The 19,085-nt window shown below is 47.3% G+C and overlaps 1 protein-coding gene across 2 annotated transcripts in view; it reads left to right on the forward strand.

Annotated features, from left to right (window-relative positions):
* The window catches only part of CDYL (chromodomain Y like), a 174,006-nt gene that overhangs the window by 101,091 nt on the left and 53,830 nt on the right, over positions 1–19,085 (forward strand). For both annotated transcript variants that reach the window (XM_045811664.2, XM_045811663.2), the window contains exon 2: positions 926–1,592. In XM_045811664.2, the coding sequence (XP_045667620.1) occupies positions 926–1,592 (667 nt within the window). The remainder of the gene's footprint in view (positions 1–925; positions 1,593–19,085) is intronic.

The following is a 19,085-nucleotide window of genomic DNA, read 5'->3' on the forward strand; positions in this document are numbered from 1 at the left end:
GTACAGAGATGCACGCTGCCGCAGGGGAAGCAGGCTGATGGTTCTTATGTTAACTGTAGAGAGGTCCCAACAGATTCTGAGTATTTCGCCAATAACACGGGGATATGATGTCAAATAGATTTTGTTCACGTGAGTCATCAAAGATCTCCCATTTACACTTAATGTGAAGGTAGTAGAATTTGTCACAGTAATAACTATCTTTCATGGCAAATTCATAAATTAATGTGAATTCATAAATTAGGCATGGGATCTATTGATCATCAAACTCAAAGATTAGCAGCATCTTCCTTTGAAGATGTTAGTGTTAGTTAGTTCAAACCAAGATTTGGAGGTAAATAACCAACCGTTCCAGACTGTTTGTTACCAATACCACATCACGTTCTCTATGGACCTTTCTCAGTTTTAACCTAGTGCTTCTCAGTGGTACTTGCGATACTGACCGTTTCTTCCGTAGCCAGTTCCACACCTCAGGAGGCTCTGAGCCCTTCGTAACTGGCTGTGTTTACCACGGCCAAGCTAGTGCTTGAGGAGGGCCTGCCGTTGGTACCCTGAGGATGACCAGGCAGAGGGCTGCAGATGACTAGCGCCGTTCCAGCTGTAACGGAGAACCAGCTCGGGTGGTCAGGGTCTGAGGTGAAAATAAAAACAGAGCCCCCTTTGAATCACAGAAAAGTAGGCTACCTCACGTACGACCATGTATTCTGGGCATAAAATTTTAGCATCTTGCCTGACTTAATTTCAAGGAAATTGCTAAAATCCCCAATGTTCTGTTCCTACACTCTTTACAGATGATTCGGCTTCGGAAAGGGAAGGTCATTTTCCTTATCTGTTGTGGTTTTTATTATTTCTGATGCTTCCTTATGAAACTTGCCCCTTATTTTCCAGATAATACGTTGACACCTCTTTCTTTTCTGTTTATGAACAGGTTGAAAGGATCGTTGACAAAAGGAAAAACAAAAAAGGGAAGACAGAATATCTGGTTCGGTGGAAAGGCTATGACAGTGAGGACGACACTTGGGAACCGGAGCAGCACCTTGTGAACTGTGAGGAATACATTCATGACTTTAACAGACGCCACACCGAAAAGCAGAAAGAAAGCACACTAACCAGAACAAATAGGACCTCTCCAAACAATGCCAGGAAACAGATCTCCAGATCCACCAACAGCAACTTTTCTAAGACCTCTCCTAAATCACTAGTGATTGGCAAAGACCACGAGTCCAAAAACAGTCAGTTATTTGCTGCCAGCCAGAAGTTCAGGAAAAACACAGCTCCATCTCTCTCAAACCGGAAGAATATGGACCTAGCAAAATCAGGTATAAAGATACTTGTGCCTAAGAGCCCCATTAAGAGCAGGACCGCAGTGGACGGCTTTCAGAATGAGAGCCCTGAGAAACTGGACCCCGTCGAACAGGGTCAGGAGGACACGGTAGCACCGGAAGTGGCAGCCGAAAAGCCAGTCGGAGCCTTATTGGGCCCTGGTGCAGAGCGAGCTAGGATGGGGAGCAGGCCCCGAATACACCCATTAGTGCCTCAGGTGTCTGGCCCCGTGACTGCAGCCATGGCCACGGGACTAGCCGTTAACGGAAAAGGTGAGTGTCCAGGTGAGCTGCTCAGCGGGCAGCATCCCTGTCGATGGCCACGGGCTCTTTCTCAGCATGCTGGCGGTTTCCTCAAGGTGTGTAGGCGCCCCTTCCTTACCTGTTGTCCTGCTCTAGAGGGCAGGCTGGTGGAAGTCTGGGGAGTCTCTGGACTGGAACCTCTGAGAGCTGGTACGGCCTTTCTTTACTTGAAGCCTTTGGCATGTCTCTCCTCAGTCAGCACTAGCTGAATTTGTATCCACAAACTGTCCCACCACATCGACTTGCTTTAAACAGGGGCTCCTCACTCTAAATCCGTTAGGCTTGGTATTTTCCTTATAGCAAGTTTCTTTGTGAACCTTTATACGTCTTAGACACTGAGTCTCGTGTTAAAGGTCCATCTGAATTTTCTCCATGTGACCAGTATTGATTAGAAGTCACGAGCCTTATTCTGCTGACGCATTTAAATAACCAGAAATGCCTTTCAAGCGAAGGTACCAGTCACCCAATAGAACCTCCAGGACTTTCGTTTGTCTGTAATCATCACCAGTTCAGAGCCCATTGTCCCTTTCTCCGAGTAGGGGTCCGTTCGGCAGGGGTGATATTTTCTGCTTTGTTTCTGCTCCTGCCCCTCGATTCCGCAGCTCAGTTGGTTGTCCCACGGCCTTCCCCAGCTCCTCGGACTGCACGGCTGCGATTAGCACAGACAGCTCCCTTCCCCTCACTGTCCCCATGCCTCGGCTGGCCACCGGTTTTTACAGAATTCTCTCATGGGTTTCTCTGATGTGAGCTGCACTAGCTTTGCCTCGCTTTGGGCCCTGGTCGTTTCCTACCTGCCATAGCTTTCTCGTTGGTCTCCCTGCTTCCTGCCTGTTGATGGTTTCTGTCCATTTCCTATAGTTCTTGGACAGGGGTGGGGGAGGGGCGTCCCCGTCGGCAGTCTGATCGGGCCACCGTTGCTTTAGTTAGCAGCCGTGCCCCAGAGTCTCTGCATGGCCCTCACCCCCTCTCTGCCAGGAGCATCATGCCTCCCCTGCTCCGCCGTCCCCTCTGGAACACCCACTCTGCCTTCTGGCTCAGGACCCGCGCTCCTGCGTCCTCTGGTCTCGTGTGCTGTCCACGTCCTCTGTCGTGCAGTATTGTATCTATCTGTGTGTCTCCGCCAACTCACCCTTCGTAGAGTAAAATAAAACAAAATAAAATGGTTTTGGGGGGGGGGGCTCTTTCCTTTAGGGAGAACCGTTCACCTGAGGCGCTGCCCTCACCGTCTTATTGTGGCGCCTCGACGAGTTTTGGCTTCGACCTTTGTGTAGCAATGAAGAGGGAGGGATCTGAACTGAAATCTGGGGGGGGTTCCCTTCAGACAGTAAATTGCCATCTGGCTGGTGTTTTTCAGATAACACGCTGTACTCAATGCTGCTTTTCGTCCTTACTCCCAAAGTGTCACCCTCACCCGGAACTTGTATGAGTTTGTTCACCGAGTTGACTTTCCCGAATTGTTGGCCTGCTCCTAGATGCGGTTTTCTTTTACCTCGCTGTAAACCAAGGATCATAGAGGTTCAGAGACAGAAGAGACTTCATTAGCCATCGAATTGTGTGCTCTGTCTCACAGAGGGGGAGGTCGAGTCCACAGAGACTGTGGTGTTCAGAGAGAACGGAGCCAGGGAACCTTTCTTGCTTCCGACTCCGTGTTCTCAGCTTTGCGTGCGGCCTCCGCTGGACGAGGAGCATCTGGTCCTCTGTTGATGACTCCGGGCCAGGCACTCGCTCGGCTGCGGTGCAGCAGATAAGGGCAGGGCGGCTGCTGACGCTGGGGCAGCGGTTGGCAGACCAGCCCAGGGGCCGAACCCAGCGCACTGCCTGTTTCTGTACAGCCTGCAAGCTAAGAATGGCTTTGATACTTTCTAATGTTTGAAAAAAATCAAGAGGAATAATATGTAATGACATGCTGAAAATAGAAGAAATCCAGATTTCTGTATCCTTAAAGGTTTCGGGGGGGTTTTTTGTTTCGTTTTTTAGAGAGGGGAGAGAAAGAAAGAGACAGAGACCGGGCAGGGTCAGAGGGAGAGAGACTCTTAAGCAGACTCCACACCTAGCGTGGAGCGCAATGTGGGGCTCCATCTCACGACCCTGAGACCATGACCTGAGCCGAAATCCAGAGTCGGATGCTTAGCCGACTGAGCCACCCAGAAGCCCCTCCACAAGTCAAGTTTCATTGGAACACAGCCACAGTCATTCATTCACTTACGGTCTGTGGCTGCTTTCTAGTGAAAGGACAGAGCTGAATCACTGTGACAGAGACTGTATAGCCTGCAAAAATAGCTGAAAAAATTGGCAGTCTGGCTCTTTACAGAAACAGTTTGCTAATCCTTGCTCTGGGAAGTGGCAGTCCTAGGGCGGTGTTTTTGGAAAGTAAAGGGACACAAAAGGCTTCAGATCTGTGGTCCCCTTTGGCCACAGAAGTTGTGTGTACATACACTTTTATGGGTAGTGTGGGGCATGATTTTCAAAACTTTTTTGACCCTCAAGTTTTCACATTCTGTCTTTACCACAGTTATGTAGGCTTGGCTGCCCTCAGCAAAGCCTCCAATTTCGTATAAAAGAAGGATAGTGGCTTCTGTTTAAATAAGGAGTTAGTGATTTCCTTTTTTATTATTATTCCATTTTGAAAAAAAAATGTTTAATGTCTGTAAAGATGGCTTTGGTTAAAACCACCAGGGACATGTAAGCATAAATTCTTGAATTATTTTATCTTGTTTTGTGGAGTTTGATTGATTGATTGATTGGGTTGGGAGTAACACTGTATTTGTAAGGCCCTTGGGACCTCCCTTCTCTCCTGGTCCTGAGTCCCATTTACTGTTGAGAATATTCTCTCCACTTAGAGGAGAAGAAGAATAGAAGCCACTGAGGAAGGTTTTTAGGACAGTGTAAGTGACATGGCCATGGTCTCAGTCAGGCTTGCAGATTAAAAGGGAAAGAGCCATCTCCTCTTCCCTCTGGAGCCTCCCATTGGAGTGTCCTTTCTGAATGAACTATGATGGCAAAAGCAAATGGTATCTTAGACCACATGGCCACCTATGGACAGATGCTCAGGTGGGTCCGTGCCTTTGCTTCTCCTCACCCTTTCCCTTTGTAGAAATTTTGTTCCCTCCTCTGGAAAGTAAGCTCCAAGAAGGGATTTTGTTTTGCCAGGGCTGAGTCCTACTATGTGCAGAGCAGTACCTGTGCATAGTAGGTGCTCTGCCAATGTTTGTGTAGGAAACGATTCCAGTAGAACGGGTGCTCCCTGAAGACAAGGATTGTAGTGAGTTCTTTGTAGCCTGTGGCTGGGTCACACTACATGTGAGGGAAGAAATGCTATTGAAATGACAAGGTGCAGAAGCCAGTACAGGAACATTCTAGAAAAACTATTACTAGCCCTCGGGGCATTTCTTTCCTGAGAGAGCAGTACTGAAGCTGTGTCAGGCTGTTGGTCCACACTCATAATTTCTTAAAGTAGTTGTTTATTTTTACTTTCCACATTAATTTTAGAGCTACATAAGAAAACTGATTTTTTTTTTTAACTAATTGAAGCAGATACTCGTGGAGTCACTGGGAAATGAATCATCTTATTCAAAACATTAATCATGTGTGTATGAGAGATATTTTTGCCACCAAACACAACAGATATTTAAATATCTGTTAACCAAGAGAGTAAATGTTTCTGGAGAATTTTAACACACACGATTGCTTTTACAGAATAACCATATGTGTATGTGGTTTGTAACTGTTTTAAGTATGAAACAAAGGTTTAAAAGAGGACTATATTGCTTCACTCACAAATATGAAAAATTTTTAAATTTAGGTGATGTGGCTGTCTTCTTTCTACTGTTCTTTATTAATAAGTTAATGATAGTATTCTCTTGCTCTTTTAACTGCCTAATGAATTAATCCTACAAAAGGAGCAGCTGCTTTAAAAAACTGGATTATTGTTACTTTGTTCTTTTATGAATAAATAATCGTTCATTGTTTGACAAGTAGGACACTTGCGAAAACACTTAGTACACTTCTTTGAAAAATGAGGTCTAAACCCCATCAAGTGTTACTGCGTAGGGTTGCTGCCGGATATTAAGGCAAAGCCAGCAGATGCAGGAAGAAAGTGAGGAAGCACCTTAACACAGGTGTTTCATCCTGTGAGCATTTCCATCCAAGGAGGCTCCCAGGAGAAGTCGTTCAGGAAAATTCGGCTGCTTCTGTGGAGCTGCAGTGTAAATTCCCCTCAATAAGAATATGGAGCTGATGATCTGTCTCCCTTCCCTGTTACTATCAGGGAAGCTGATGTTCCAAATCAGTAGCTCCCCCCAAGGAAGAGCCCCGTGGTCCCCAAGGGCTGTCTACGATTTCTGTGCTGAGATTAGAATTTAGCTCCAGGGAAAATGAAGAAATCAGGAGACCAGTGGCAGAAGCTGCTCAGCAGGTCCCAACAGGAGAGGTCTACCCGGGAAGAGAGGACTGTTGAAGCTGTCCCTAGCGAGCAGTGGATTGACCGTGCCAGTGAGGGTTTGATCACAAAAGATTTAACTGGAAACCAACAAACATTTCCTGGCGCCTCTTGTAAAATGGGTTCCATGCTAGATACCTCCACGTGTCTTTTCTCACAGGGAACAAACCTACTTACACGTAGAAAGATCGCAGAAGCTAAAACTGAACCAAAGCGGAGTCAAGTTTTGAGGCTAGCAAGTTTTGAGGCAAGCAGATTGGAACTCCCCACCCCACAAAGCATTGACTAGGATGCCTCGGGCAGAATGATGTGGCCGCCCAGACAAAATTGTTCCTAGTTCTAGAGGGGGAGCTCAGGGGGCTGCAGACCTCTCTGTGCTTGAGCCTCGAGTGGCGTTTTAGGCACAGAGCTCTTAGAGAAGATGTGCTCGCCCAGCAGCAGTCTGTTAGCAGAAAGAGTTGGTCACCTCCAGGAGTCTTTGAGAACATACCAACAGTAATCATTTCATTTTAGAAGTTAAAAATGTGCACCTCTTTGCCACTGACGTAGAGCCAAGGCCTTTAAAGAAAGGGGTGCTTTGCTTTGCCAGTTGTTTGGCGAGTCAAGCCCTGTTCTTTGGGTATGGATCCACTGATCGAGCTCGGTTGTGTGGGGAGTGCGTCCCTGACGCGTCATCTGCTGTCGCCGCTGCAGACTTCATTAAAGTGGAGCGAAAACTTCGGTGCTTACCAACCTGAGTGCACAGTCCTGGGGTTTTTTCATTTTTCCCATTTTCTCACTTTTACCTGATTTGACAATTATTTTCACTCAGAGCCCTTCCAGAGCATTAGACATCATTTCCCTAGAGGCCTCAGCTCACCGCTTGTAATCGTATCTCCAACCTTATGTAAAAATGAATTAAATACGATAAGTTCAGCTGGCCTAACAAGTTTAGCGGATAAACCCAGCCAGCTTCTGACCAACGCACATCCCAGCAGGAGCAGCGTTGGGGCTGCCGCCAGAGACCCCCCCGCCCCCAGCCCCTGCACTTCCAGGGTTTGATGGCATTGTTCAAGGGTGATCAGGACTTGGGGAAGGGGTGACCCAACGAGCCTACTTTGGAGCCCTTGTCATTGTTTAGTTTTCTCTTTTCGTTTCCACTCTCTTGAGTATTTTTTCCAATACCAGTGATTGTCTAAGCGTGGTGCCCAGAGCAGCCGCTGCAGGAGACTCTGGGGGCCTGTCAGAAATGCAGGTCCCCAGGCCCCCCTCAGACGTCCCAAATTGGAATGTCCGCTGGGCCCAGCAGCCTGTTTCCCACAAGCCCTCCAGGTGGCTCTGTGCTGACCAAATGTAGCAATGACCCCCCTGTACCGTGCTTTATTTTAAAATTGGTTTTCTAGAGCAAGTGGGAAATAAACAAAAACACTACTAAATTCTTCTGTTTATAGTATATTTTAGATTCTTATGGTTAGATCCTATTCTCTTGTGAGGTTACTTATTAGCCTTAGTATATCTTGATTTAAAGTTGTCTTCAGGCTTTTGTAATTTGGTTTAATAAATATTTATAATTAGAAATTTTAAATGACAGGAAAGCATTATAAAATAAAGCATCTCAAAGAAAAAAAAGAAAAATAGAAACAACCCCCCAAGTCCCACCTTCTCCTCCCCTTCCTCCTTTTCAGAGAGAGATAACTGCTGTTAACAGATTTTTCCTTCCAGAAATTTTATAAACATGCACATCTTTTAAAATACATCAGTGGGCTCATACTTGTCATATGGTTCTCCAACTTAGGCTTTTATTTTTAATTTTGATACATCCTGGATATATTTTCATATCCACACAAATAGCCCTACCTCGTTCCTCTAAAATGTTTTGTGACTCTTTATTGTGCATATCTATCATATGTGCCTGCTCCCCAGTGGTTCAGTGTCAGTATTTCTCAGCGGGGGGTGCTTTGGCATTTGGGCCTGGACTCTTACTGGTTTAGCATCCCCGGCCCTGCCCTTAAGATGCTAGTAATGGCCTCAGGCGTCATGACAGATTACCCTGTCTTGTTACTCCCATCTGCCTGCACAGGGCCGGTGTCTGGGTGCATCCGTTATGTGAGAACCTCAGCCCTAGACATTAAGAGTGTTTTCCGCACAGATGAATACATTTTATCAATGTTGCAACACCAGAAATGTTAAGGCACCTCCTGTCTTAAACCCGAGTAATCCATAAATACTATGAATGTTTATGCAAGTAATTTATAAGTACGTTGAGCAAAATAGGAAAGTTTACCATTACCTCCTCCCCTAAGAATACCTTTCCCCTCCCCAGAGGGAACACTAATAGCTTGACAGGTGTCATTTCAGATCTTCTATGTGTTTATACTCTTTGATATGGAATCATACTGTATACATTGTTCTGGTATCTGCCTCTTCCGTTTAACGACATGTTGTGGAGAGCTTTCTATTTTAAGACACAGATCTCTACCTCACTTCTTTTGAAGTTTTAAACTTGATTTTTGTCTTTCTGGATGCGATTTCATATTTATGGAGAAGTTGGGAGACGAGTACAAGAAGAACCCATATGCTTCACCCACACTCACCAGTTTAGTTTACGTTTGGCCTCGCTGACTTCCTCCGTCCCCCAGGCGTGCGTCTGTGTGCTCACATACACACGTGTGCATCCCCCAGGCGTGCATCTGTGTCGGTGTGCTCACATACACACGTGTGCATCCCCCAAGCGTGCATCTGTGTCAGTGTGCTCACATACACAAGTGTGCATACCGCAGGCGTGCATCTGTGTCGGTGTGCTCACATACACACGTGTGCATACCGCAGGCGTGCATCTGTGTCGGTGTGCTCACATACACACGTGTGCATAGCGCAGGCATGCACCTGTGTCGGTGTGCTCACATACACACGTGTGCATACCGCAGGTGTGCACCTGTGTTGGTGTGCTCACATACACACGTGTGCATCCCCCAGGCGTGCACCTGTGTCGGTGTGCTCACATACACACGTGTGCATCCCCCAGGCGTGCATCTGTGTCGGTGTGCTCACATACACACGTGTGCATACCGCAGGCGTCCATCTGTGTCGGTGTGCTCACATACACACGTGTGCATACCGCAGGCGTGCATCTGTGTCGGTGTGCTCACATACACGTGTGCATACCTCAGGCGTGCACCTGTGTCGGTGTGCTCACATACACACGTGTGCATCCCCCAGGCGTGCATCTGTGTCGGTGTGCTCACATACACACCTGTGCATACCGCAGGCGTGCATCTGTGTCGGTGTGCTCACACACGTGTGCATACCGCAGGCCTGCAGCTGTGTCAGTGTGCTCACATACGTGTGCATACCGCAGGCGTGCATCTGTGTCGGTGTGCTCACATACACACATGTGCATCCCTTAGGCATGGATCTGTGTCGCTCACATACACACGTGTGCATAGGCATCCCCCCCGAGCCCCCCTCCCCACCTGGGTGAGCGTTAGCTGGAGACTTGCTGCTGTCAACAAGAGTACAAGGCTGTATAATGAAGATTTTGCTAGATGTTGCCAGATTGCTCTCTAAGCAAGCTATAGAGATTGTGAGTGCCCATTTACCTATTATTCTTAATCAACTTTTAAATATCTGTCAGATAGTTAAAGTAGAAGATGGTATCTCCTTGTTTTAATTTTAAATGTGAAAGTTCTGGTTTCACAGGTTAGAATTGTTTGCATCTATTTTCTGTTAATTCCTTTTATATATTCCCTTGCCTCTTGACTGGGGTCGGGGGGGGGGGCGCGGCGGGGGACAGAGTCGTTCAACTTTTTCAAAATGTGAAGACTTTGTGAATATGCATGTCCTCCCAGGGACCACTCTGATCTCGTGTGTTGGGGCCAAAAGTACATCCTTCCGACAGGAGCATTTCAGAAGAGGTCACTGACTTCGGGTCTCCCAGCACCCACTCCAGGACAGATAACTTCCGTGCCAGGGGTTAGAATGAATAGTGCTGTCGAGTCTCCACCGTAGGGGGTTTACAACAGTTTAATGAGAAAACCTCAAATTAATTTGCATTAATTTTATGGTTCCTGCTCGGGTTCGAATATACCAAAGTGTATTTTATTAACTTGGAGTTTTATCATTTAAAAGAAATTGGGGTTCTTTAGGTCATATGTCAGAAAAGACTCTGACCACAGTTCCTGCTCCTCTCGAGCTTTATAACTGACTGGCACAAGGGCAGAATAAAAACAAGTCAGCGATTCAGGTGAAATTCGTTTTTTGAAAATATTTGCTCTTGTTGGCACCTGCTGGTGGGGGCTGAACATCTGTTACAAATTTCACTTGTCTTGGGACACCTGGGTGGCTCAGTCAGTTCAGCGTCTGCCTTGGTCTCGCGTCATGATCTCAGGGTCCTGGGATCGAGTCCCGCATCGGGCTCCCTGCTCACTGGGGAGCCTGTCTTCTCCCTCTCCCTCTCCCTCTGCTCCTCCCCCTGCTTATGCACTTTCTCTCTCACTTGCTGAATTTCAAATAAACAAAATCTTATAAAAAAAAAAATCCCACTTGTCTCCTGCATTCCCATTTTTATTGCTGTCATCTTTAGCAGGGTACTGGCCTTCTAGAACATTCCTCTCATGACTTCCTGTATTTTAGGAACAAGAGCAGCTATGTACATATACAGTGTATAGGCCATCCAGTCTTACCCAAGTGTGCTGTTCAGTGGCTTTTGTTCTGTCCTCAGTTCCTCTAACATTATTCTTCCTCTTTAAGAGAATACTTGTTTTATAGACGAGCCTGATTGGGGAAGAGAAAGGGATTTGATTTAAAAAAAAAAAAAAAGTCACTTAGCAAAGTCGGTAGGACAGTAGGGCCCCCATGATAACCTGCCCCTGACTTCAGTTTGTCTGTGTCACACTGGCGAAAGGGATTTTTTATAAGCCTCATTCACAGCATTGCCAGTACTCTATTAGTCGAGACTTACTCTCCCTCAAGTAAAACTGAGCTCAAATTGGCTTCAACAAACAAGCAAACTAAAATGCCATCTGCTGTTTCAGATGAGTAAGATCCAGGCTCAGGTGGATCCATTGCCTAAAAAGTGACCAAGCCCCAGCCCCCTTTCTCCACCTCTGGGCACTCTTGGCTTCATTCAGGCAAACCTGTCCCATGGGGAAAGCAGGTGCTGTCTGCAGTTCTAGCTGGCATCCCAGCCCTCTGAGCAAACCAGGCAGAAAAGTCTTCTCTTTCCCAGAAGTTCCGAGAGAGAAGATCAGCTTCCTCCAAACTCTGGTTACCCAAGTGAAACCCAGGGCCCTTAACAGTAGGAGTAGAAGGGACTGAGCTGTTGACAGTCTTGACACAATTAAGATTACTGAGTACCCTTAAAATACAACAGTGCTTTCCTAAGTGACAAAATATCATGAGTGTTAAATATGGAATAGTAAATGAATAATTTCACTTCATGGTTTAGCTTTTGGGCAGTCATCTCAAACCGTACATCTTCTCCCAGTACCCCGGATGTTCTCACCATGAGACTGAACTCAGCGTTCACATTTTCATTTTCAATTTTTGTGTGTCACTGTGTGCTCTTCTTCCTTCACAGCTGTGAGTCCTGTGTTGGGGGTGGGGGAGGCTGGGCACTGTGTCTGTCTCCTGCTAATTTGGTATGTCTTTTACAAGGCAGTCACATTTTTCATTACAAATGAGGAAAGGCTGTGTTCGAGTCAGTTTATTAGGAACCTCTTAAAAGAGGACCCTACAGAATCCTGTTCCCCAAGGTGCTTTGCTTTGGGTGGAGGTGTTTTAAGGAGCTTGGACGCTGAGGTGAGGTAGAGAAGCGCGGGTTCCTTAGGGGAATCTCCGGGAAAGTAAAATCTGGTGGAAGAGATCCGGAGAAAGATCCACAGCAGACAGACAGATGCAATAAAACGTTAGATGGCAGGGCAGGAAAGCATTGTGGCAAACATTGTAATCTTCTTTAGAATCTTCTACATTGTGTAGTCCCATTGTTTACATATAATAGGTGCTTAATTAACATTTGTGTGTGAGTGAGTGAGTTGTTGGAGCCGTTTTCTTCACTTCTACTTTCATCATTAGTGTTTGTCTTCTAAAAAGGCTCCGTGTGAAAAAGAAATGAGGTTTGTGGGGGTGATTGGGAGACACTGCCGAGGAAGTAAGAGCCAGGGTAAGTTTTGAGCTAGCTTGCAAATATGGAATGATATGTAATTCTTTGAGCTGGAAAAACTCAAGAAAACATCTGTAGGTTAATGGTGCAGAACATCTTTTAAAAATACCAGTGAATAATTTTGCTCTGTGTGACAATATCCAGGAGGCAACTTTATGGGTAATAAGTAGGGCCCCTCACCCAGATTTACATGCTTCCAGAGCTCAGTGTCAGTAGAATGAGCTTCAGACCAGTAGAGCCTTTCCAGTGCCTTAGGTTCTTGGTCGTTTTGAGATGGAAATAACCTCACGGTGTGATTCTGTGCATTTCCTCATTGTCATTCCCAAGCTACAGCCTCTAAGAAAGCCCTGCAGCCTTGCCCTATAATTTTTCCCAGTTGAACTGCCTTCTTGCCCTTTCTCATCTGTGGCACCCCTGCAGCACTCATAGCTGTGTCTTCCTTCAAGTTCCCCATCACGCTCAGCCTCCTGAAGGAGGATTTCCTGTTCATCTTCCTGCCCTTCCTGAAACCAGACACCTGCCGTGCTGGGTGGTCTTCCGCCTTCCCTCATGGTCTCTGGAGTGGAGTGTTCGTCCTCAGTGCTCCAAGGCCTGGGCGTGTGAATGGCAGCCTCCCCCAGACCCAGATGAACACCCTGCCCTGTTGAGGCCTGTGTTTTCTGACTCCCCCCCCACCCCTCTCCTTACTGTCTGCTTCACCGACTTCTTGGTCCTATGTCAGCATTCCCCAGAGACAGGCTGCAGGGTCCCGGCCCTTCTCACCCCAGTGCTCACCGTCACCCCAGGGGACTGGGCTCCCCACAGAAGCCACGACAGCCTCCTCGCTCTTCCTGGTGGCAGCTAGCGTTTACCGTGTCCCTGCGTCCCTGGGTTCACTCCATCCGAGTGTTGCTCGTCACCCCAGCTGGGAGTGGTGAGTGATGCCCATTTTACTGATCACTGAAAGATGGGAAGGACTAGAATTCATGAACGCCTTTTCTTCGGGGTTCTGCTTGTTTCCGCCCTGATTCTAATTTTCCTCATAGGCCGTACTTGTGGGACATTTCATCTGGGATTGTTTGCTCTTTTCCTTTCCCACCCACCCCCACTGTGGCTCCTGCCCTGCCGCTCTGTCCCTAGGCCACGGTCACCTCCGGGCCACTCCCTGCCACATTTAATATGAGCACCGTGTCGTTTTTGCTTTCATTTTAATTGTGGCAACAAACACATGCACCATAAGGTTACCGTCTTAAGCATCTTTAAATGCATAGTTCAGAAACCTAACAAGTGCATTCACACTGCTGTGCAACGGAGCTCTAACACATTGTCACCTTAAACAGTTGAAACTCTACCCTTTAAACACCAGCGCTCCCTCCCATCTCCCCCACAGCCCCACCATTCTTCTTTCTGTTTCTGTGATTTTGACTATGTTAGATAGGCTTCTGTCGCTTCATCATGTCCTGGAGCTTCATCCATGTTGAAGCCTGGTACAGGAGTTCCCTCTTCTTGAAGGCTGCATAATATTCCATGGTGCAGTGCGTACACACCACGTTTTCTTTATGCGTTCGTCCGTCAGTCGACACTGGGTTGCTTCTACCTCTTGTCTGTTGGGACTACTGCTGCAGTGAATACGGGTGTATAATATCTCTTAAGATTCGGCTTTGAACTCTTTTGGATAAATACCCACAAGTGGAATTGCAGGATCATATGGTAATTCTATTTTTAATTTTGAGGAGCCTCCATAATGTTTTCTGTAGCAGCTGCACCATGTTACTTTCCTACCACACTTTACATCCGCACCCCAATACTTCTTGCTTCGTCTTTGTTTCTGGAACACTGCTGGGTTTTGTACACCTTTTACCTCTCTGGCTGTTTCTTTTCTCAGTCGCCTTTGTGGCTGTTCTCCTCCCACCCTTGAAGAGGCACAGCCCCAAGACTGCTTGCTGTGCACCATACACACAAGGATATTTATTTGGTGCACTGGGCCTTCGGGAGAATGCTAACAGAGCAGCAGCTGGGGCCAAGGGCCATCTACTGGGGGTGCCAGCTGCCCTGCCCCCCCCACCCCCCCGCTGCCTGAGTACGTAGGGTCCTTCTTCCCAATCAGTCAGGGTCAGCAGGCCGCCCTGTTCCCCTGAGCTGCCCTACTTCCACATGTCCTTTGAAGTAGAGTTGACACGCTCCTCTTTATTTTTTGAGTAATCTCTACCCCCATCATGAGGCTCAAACTCACGACCCCAAGATCGAGTCGCGTTCTCCACCTGACACGCCCCTCTTTACAGCTGTGTCCCCAGCGTTTCTCCTCCCTGCCTCGCGATAGGTGGCCACCAAATGTGGGAAGTGATAAAGCCTTCTCTTCCTTCGTGGCTCATCCTAACGTGTCTTCATAATTACTGTTTGACTAATGCTGAATTTCAAAGTTACCATTTTAACTGTGTATTAAGATTAATACAATATCGTTTCATCTGGGCACAGTCGAGTTAAAGAATTCATTCGGCTTCGCCGGGCAAACGCAGTAGTAAAAGAATGTGCCATCTACTGTAAAGTGTGAGCAGCTGCTCCCATTATCTGCGTGCTCCAGGGACAGGGAGGCTTCTAATGTACTTTCTCCCGGATCACCCTACCTCTCCCACTTCCCGTGGCTTCGGCCCCTACAGCTGGAGTTGGCTGTGCTTGCTTCACATTACGTGGCTCCAGGCGCGCTTGCTGGCTCCTGACTAACTCTCTTCGGTGACTTCTGAGTTCCTGAAGTAGTTCTTCCTCTGGTTTTAAGGCGTGTTTTAAACCTTGCTCTGAATTTCCACATGAATATGTTCCATGCCATTCTCTGACAATCAGCCGCCTCTGGGGGAGGAGGGGGCGTTCTGGAAGCTCCTTGCCTCTTTATCATGCACTTAGTGAGCATCTACTGTGTGCCAGGCTGTGTGCTAGATGCCGGTCCAGATTCAGAGCCCAGTGTTTCTGACTCTGGGGATCCATTTGAATGGCACTGCACTTGAGAGTAAGTAGCTACACTGGTAAACTGGTTCTCTACCGAAGTCAAGGGTGCAGTGGTCCAGACTGGACGGAGCCGTACTGTGCTCTTGGCCAGGCCATGGTGCTGAAAGTTCAGCCCCAGGGTTATAGGCAACATTCCTTAAGGCAAGAGCAGTACACCAGACTATTGATTAGGAGATTATAATAAACTAATCCTTGCGCAGACCTGCTCTTGCTGAAACGATGACATCTAATGAGATAAACTATCTCTATAAAGAAGTAATTACCCTCATGTAGTAAATACCCATCTCCCCTAGTGGTAAAGATCTAATGTAATTGCCTCTCAGTCTAGGACCATAAATAGGCTCTGCCAAGGCATTCAAAAATATGAAATATTAAGAAAACAATTTAAATCTTAACCTCCAAGGTATTCTTCCCTCCAGGTTATTTTTCTGAACTGTGTATTTGCTCTTCCGTTCTTCATGCCACCGCCCTCCCCACCTGTTGGGAAGGTGACACTTTATCGTCAGGTCTATTTATGATAACGTCTGGTCTGTCCTTCCCACTTCATTATTTAAGAGTTGACTGTGCTGAAAATATTTTTTTAATAGGAACATACTAGGTTCTCAAAATACCTTAAAACAACCTCCTTTCTGCCCAGTTATCTCAGTCATGGGTCTCTCTAATTTCTGTCTGCAGTTTAAGTTCTTATTTATGTATGTGCAGCTAGGGGAGGGAAGTGTGCTGTCGGGGAAAGGATGTAAATCTGTTCCCATCGTACAGCTGCAGCTTGTACGTAACTGTCTGAGCCCCTTGGAGTGCAGCTGTGCGCTGCAGATAGTCCCCTCCACCTCTGTGCTGAGAAGGAATTGTCACAAAGTCCATGTCTGAAATAGGGACAGTAATCCCTAGCAGATCTCCTCCGTCCCCGGGTCATCCACTGTGCCCCTGCCAGCCCCCCATTCTCAGATACAACTTCAGGAAGTTAACCGTGCCCTAGCCAGCCTGAGACCCACCACCCACCCCAGCATTACCTGAACTTCAGAAGTAAACGTTAGATAAAAATAGTAGCCCCGTTAGCGTGGTTATAAAACTGGTGTGTATCAGAGTCTCTTGATGAAGTCAGTTTAAATGATTGGGATACAAACCTGAGTTTCTGTCCTCTTCAAACCCCTCGAGACTTGATTAAGACTGTTAAACCCTCTGGAGTCCCTGGTGACCTAAAGGACTGCCTTAATCACTCTTTGGCAGCTCCCACAGACCAGGGGCCGGTCACCAGTCAGTACTTGGGAGGTGATGCGCCTGTGGGTGCTGGCCTCTCCCCTCGGGAGACAGACCTGGGTTGTCCCCTTACGAGCTCAGCCAATTCTGAAAAGCGTGCTCTGCCACCAGGGAGGGCAGTGTCTCAGTACCTTCTCTGCAGGGGCATGCCGGATTCTGAGGGAGGGTGGTTTTGAGGAGCTGTCTGCGGGGAAGGGTGACTCCCTGGATTATTTTGAAGTAATAAAGGGGGAGATCACGACATTCGTTTCTGATGATTAAACCAGTGAGGCCGTTGGCCCCCGTGGGGTGAGAGCTGCAGGACGTGCAGACCTGAACCACGCTCCGTGCCGAGGAGCCCCCGCTGCCCCAGGGCTGGCGTCTACGTGTCAGACACCTCACGCGGAAGACCTTTGTCCTCAGAGTCACAGAACCCTTTCTGGTGTTAACTGTCATTGTCGTGGGAATCCTGTGTCTCTGCAGTGGTTGGAGCCTTAAAAAAACTTAGTTGGTTCTAATTAAATTTTAAAGTCAAATAGTAAGATGACATGGTATATGAGAAGGCAGACCCTCAATTTTAATTAAGTTTTATATTGCTAATGGAGGGAGGGCTCTGTAGTTTGTCCAGTGGATGACACTCTGCCTGTCACATGGATATGCAGGGTGACTTTTATTAAATGTAACACATACTGTCACCCAAAGCCCTTAAACTGGACAGAGATTATTTTTCATCTTGCCAATACAAATTTAAATTCTGTGTTCCATGTTAGAATCATAATTGTAGCACTTTCTTCTTTGGATGACACTTTTCAGCAAAGCTTGGTACTAGTTCTTGTACTTGGCATTCCTTGTAAAGGTTAAATGACATCTTGGTTTTGGAGGAACACTATGAAAACGTAATGTGAACATTAGCAACATGATTATGGAGGCTCACGCTGTTTAACTGCCGTGTTGCCAGAAAGCTGAGTGAGCTCTGCCAGCGTCGCCACCTCGAGTCTTCCTAGCAGCGGCTCAAGTGCAGGGGTCGTGGGAGAAACGACAGGGCCACACAGCCCGCACCAGCCTTGGAACAGGTGATGTCTTATCCAGAGTGTGGTTTGGAGATACTGTTTCTGATTCTTAGAATTCCAATTCTTTTATGGACTTCGAAGGGGAAGTGGGACACATCACAGGTGTGTGCTCCGGTGTTTCAGGTGAAGCTCACTCGAGGGGACAGGGTGGGCACAGCTTTACAACAGCAAGTGAGGAGGAGTGGCGTCAGAGGAGCCTCATTCTGGTGTTTGTTTTGTTTGGGGAAGGAGGGGTTGCCCCAGTGAATTTTCCACTTGCAAAGTAATCCCGTTTTCACGAGGGATTTTCTGATATGCATTTAATGAGCAGTTGCACACGGGGTTTTCGTCTTTCATCTGGGTGATCCTGTGGCCACCCAGCGTGGCACTCTGCCAGGATCTCCAGAGTTGTCTGCCTTAGTATAACTAGTCCACATGAGAAACGGGGGCTCAAGTAAGTCACGTAGTGGCCCCTGAGAACCTGATTATCAGAGGAACGGGGAGTCCCCAAGATGCCCTACACAGAAAGCAGGGGCTGCTGGAAAATGCAGAAAAAGCCATAGCCGTTCCGGTGTCTGTTTCCTTGATTTCTGGAAGAACTGGAAGAGAAGCTGACTACTTGGCTTAAGGACAGTTTCGAAGTAGTCCTTGATGCCCAGAACTGGATTTTAAAATTACTGTCTTATTTTTTATATTGTATTTACGTAACTTAGCAAGTTCTGGCTTTCAGGTTTTTGCTTTATTGTCCGAGTCTGTTGTGTTGAGGTCAGTTTTCTATCTTGACCTTTGAGTAGCTTTTGTCCTCATCTGTAAAATGATGCGTTCAGTGTTCTCTCTTGAGCCTGTGCTTTTCAGCATGTGATTCTAATCTTCAGCCAGAATGTCTTTGTCAAGTGAGTAGTCCGTGCCGTGGTGTGGCTCTGAGCTCTGAGTCCCCTGCCGTCCTGGTGGGTATCCATAATTGAAAAGACACACAAACGCCCCTAGTGTTGTCAGGGGGCCCAGGGGCCATCATTCTTCAGTGTGCATGGTGCGTGGACCCCTCCAAAGGCCAAACACTTGGAGCACCCTTGAGAAGATACTTCTACCCCGTTTGGAGAAATATTGTGTTAAAAGCCCCCACTGCTCAGGCCTGGCTGCAGGTTAGGAATACCTGGGCTCACTGGCAGGGATTGTCATGGAGGGCTGGCTCAGAATCACAGCTCTGGGAAGCAGTCCTTGGCAACAGCCTGATTACACCTGATGGGAACGAGCCTGAAATCCACATGGGAGGCCATCAGTCCTTGTAGATGATCACGAGGGTAAAAGCATAGGATTTAAAAATCCTTGTTCACTGCAGACTTGCAGTTTGTCCGTAGATCCTAGTTTGAGAACTGCTCATCTGGACTAAAGCTGGATGCTTGTCTTAGAAATTTGCTTTAGGAGATACTTAATTCCGGTCTAGTTTGCTTATTAGCCTTTTCACTTTGCAGATTGAGCTATAGCTGCTTAGTGACAACACACCAGGAGGGCCCCCCGGGGCAGCTCTTGAGGCTGGTCTTGTGCCGTGGGCCAGCATCGCACCACTCCAGGCACTTCTCTTCCTGTGGCGGCTAGTGTGCGTGGCACGCCCTGGAATTGTG

The sequence above is a fragment of the Ursus americanus genome, chromosome 32 (assembly GCF_024610735.1).
Source record: "Ursus americanus isolate L20-20 chromosome 32, mUrsAme1.1.p, whole genome shotgun sequence".
NCBI lineage: Eukaryota > Metazoa > Chordata > Mammalia > Carnivora > Ursidae > Ursus > Ursus americanus.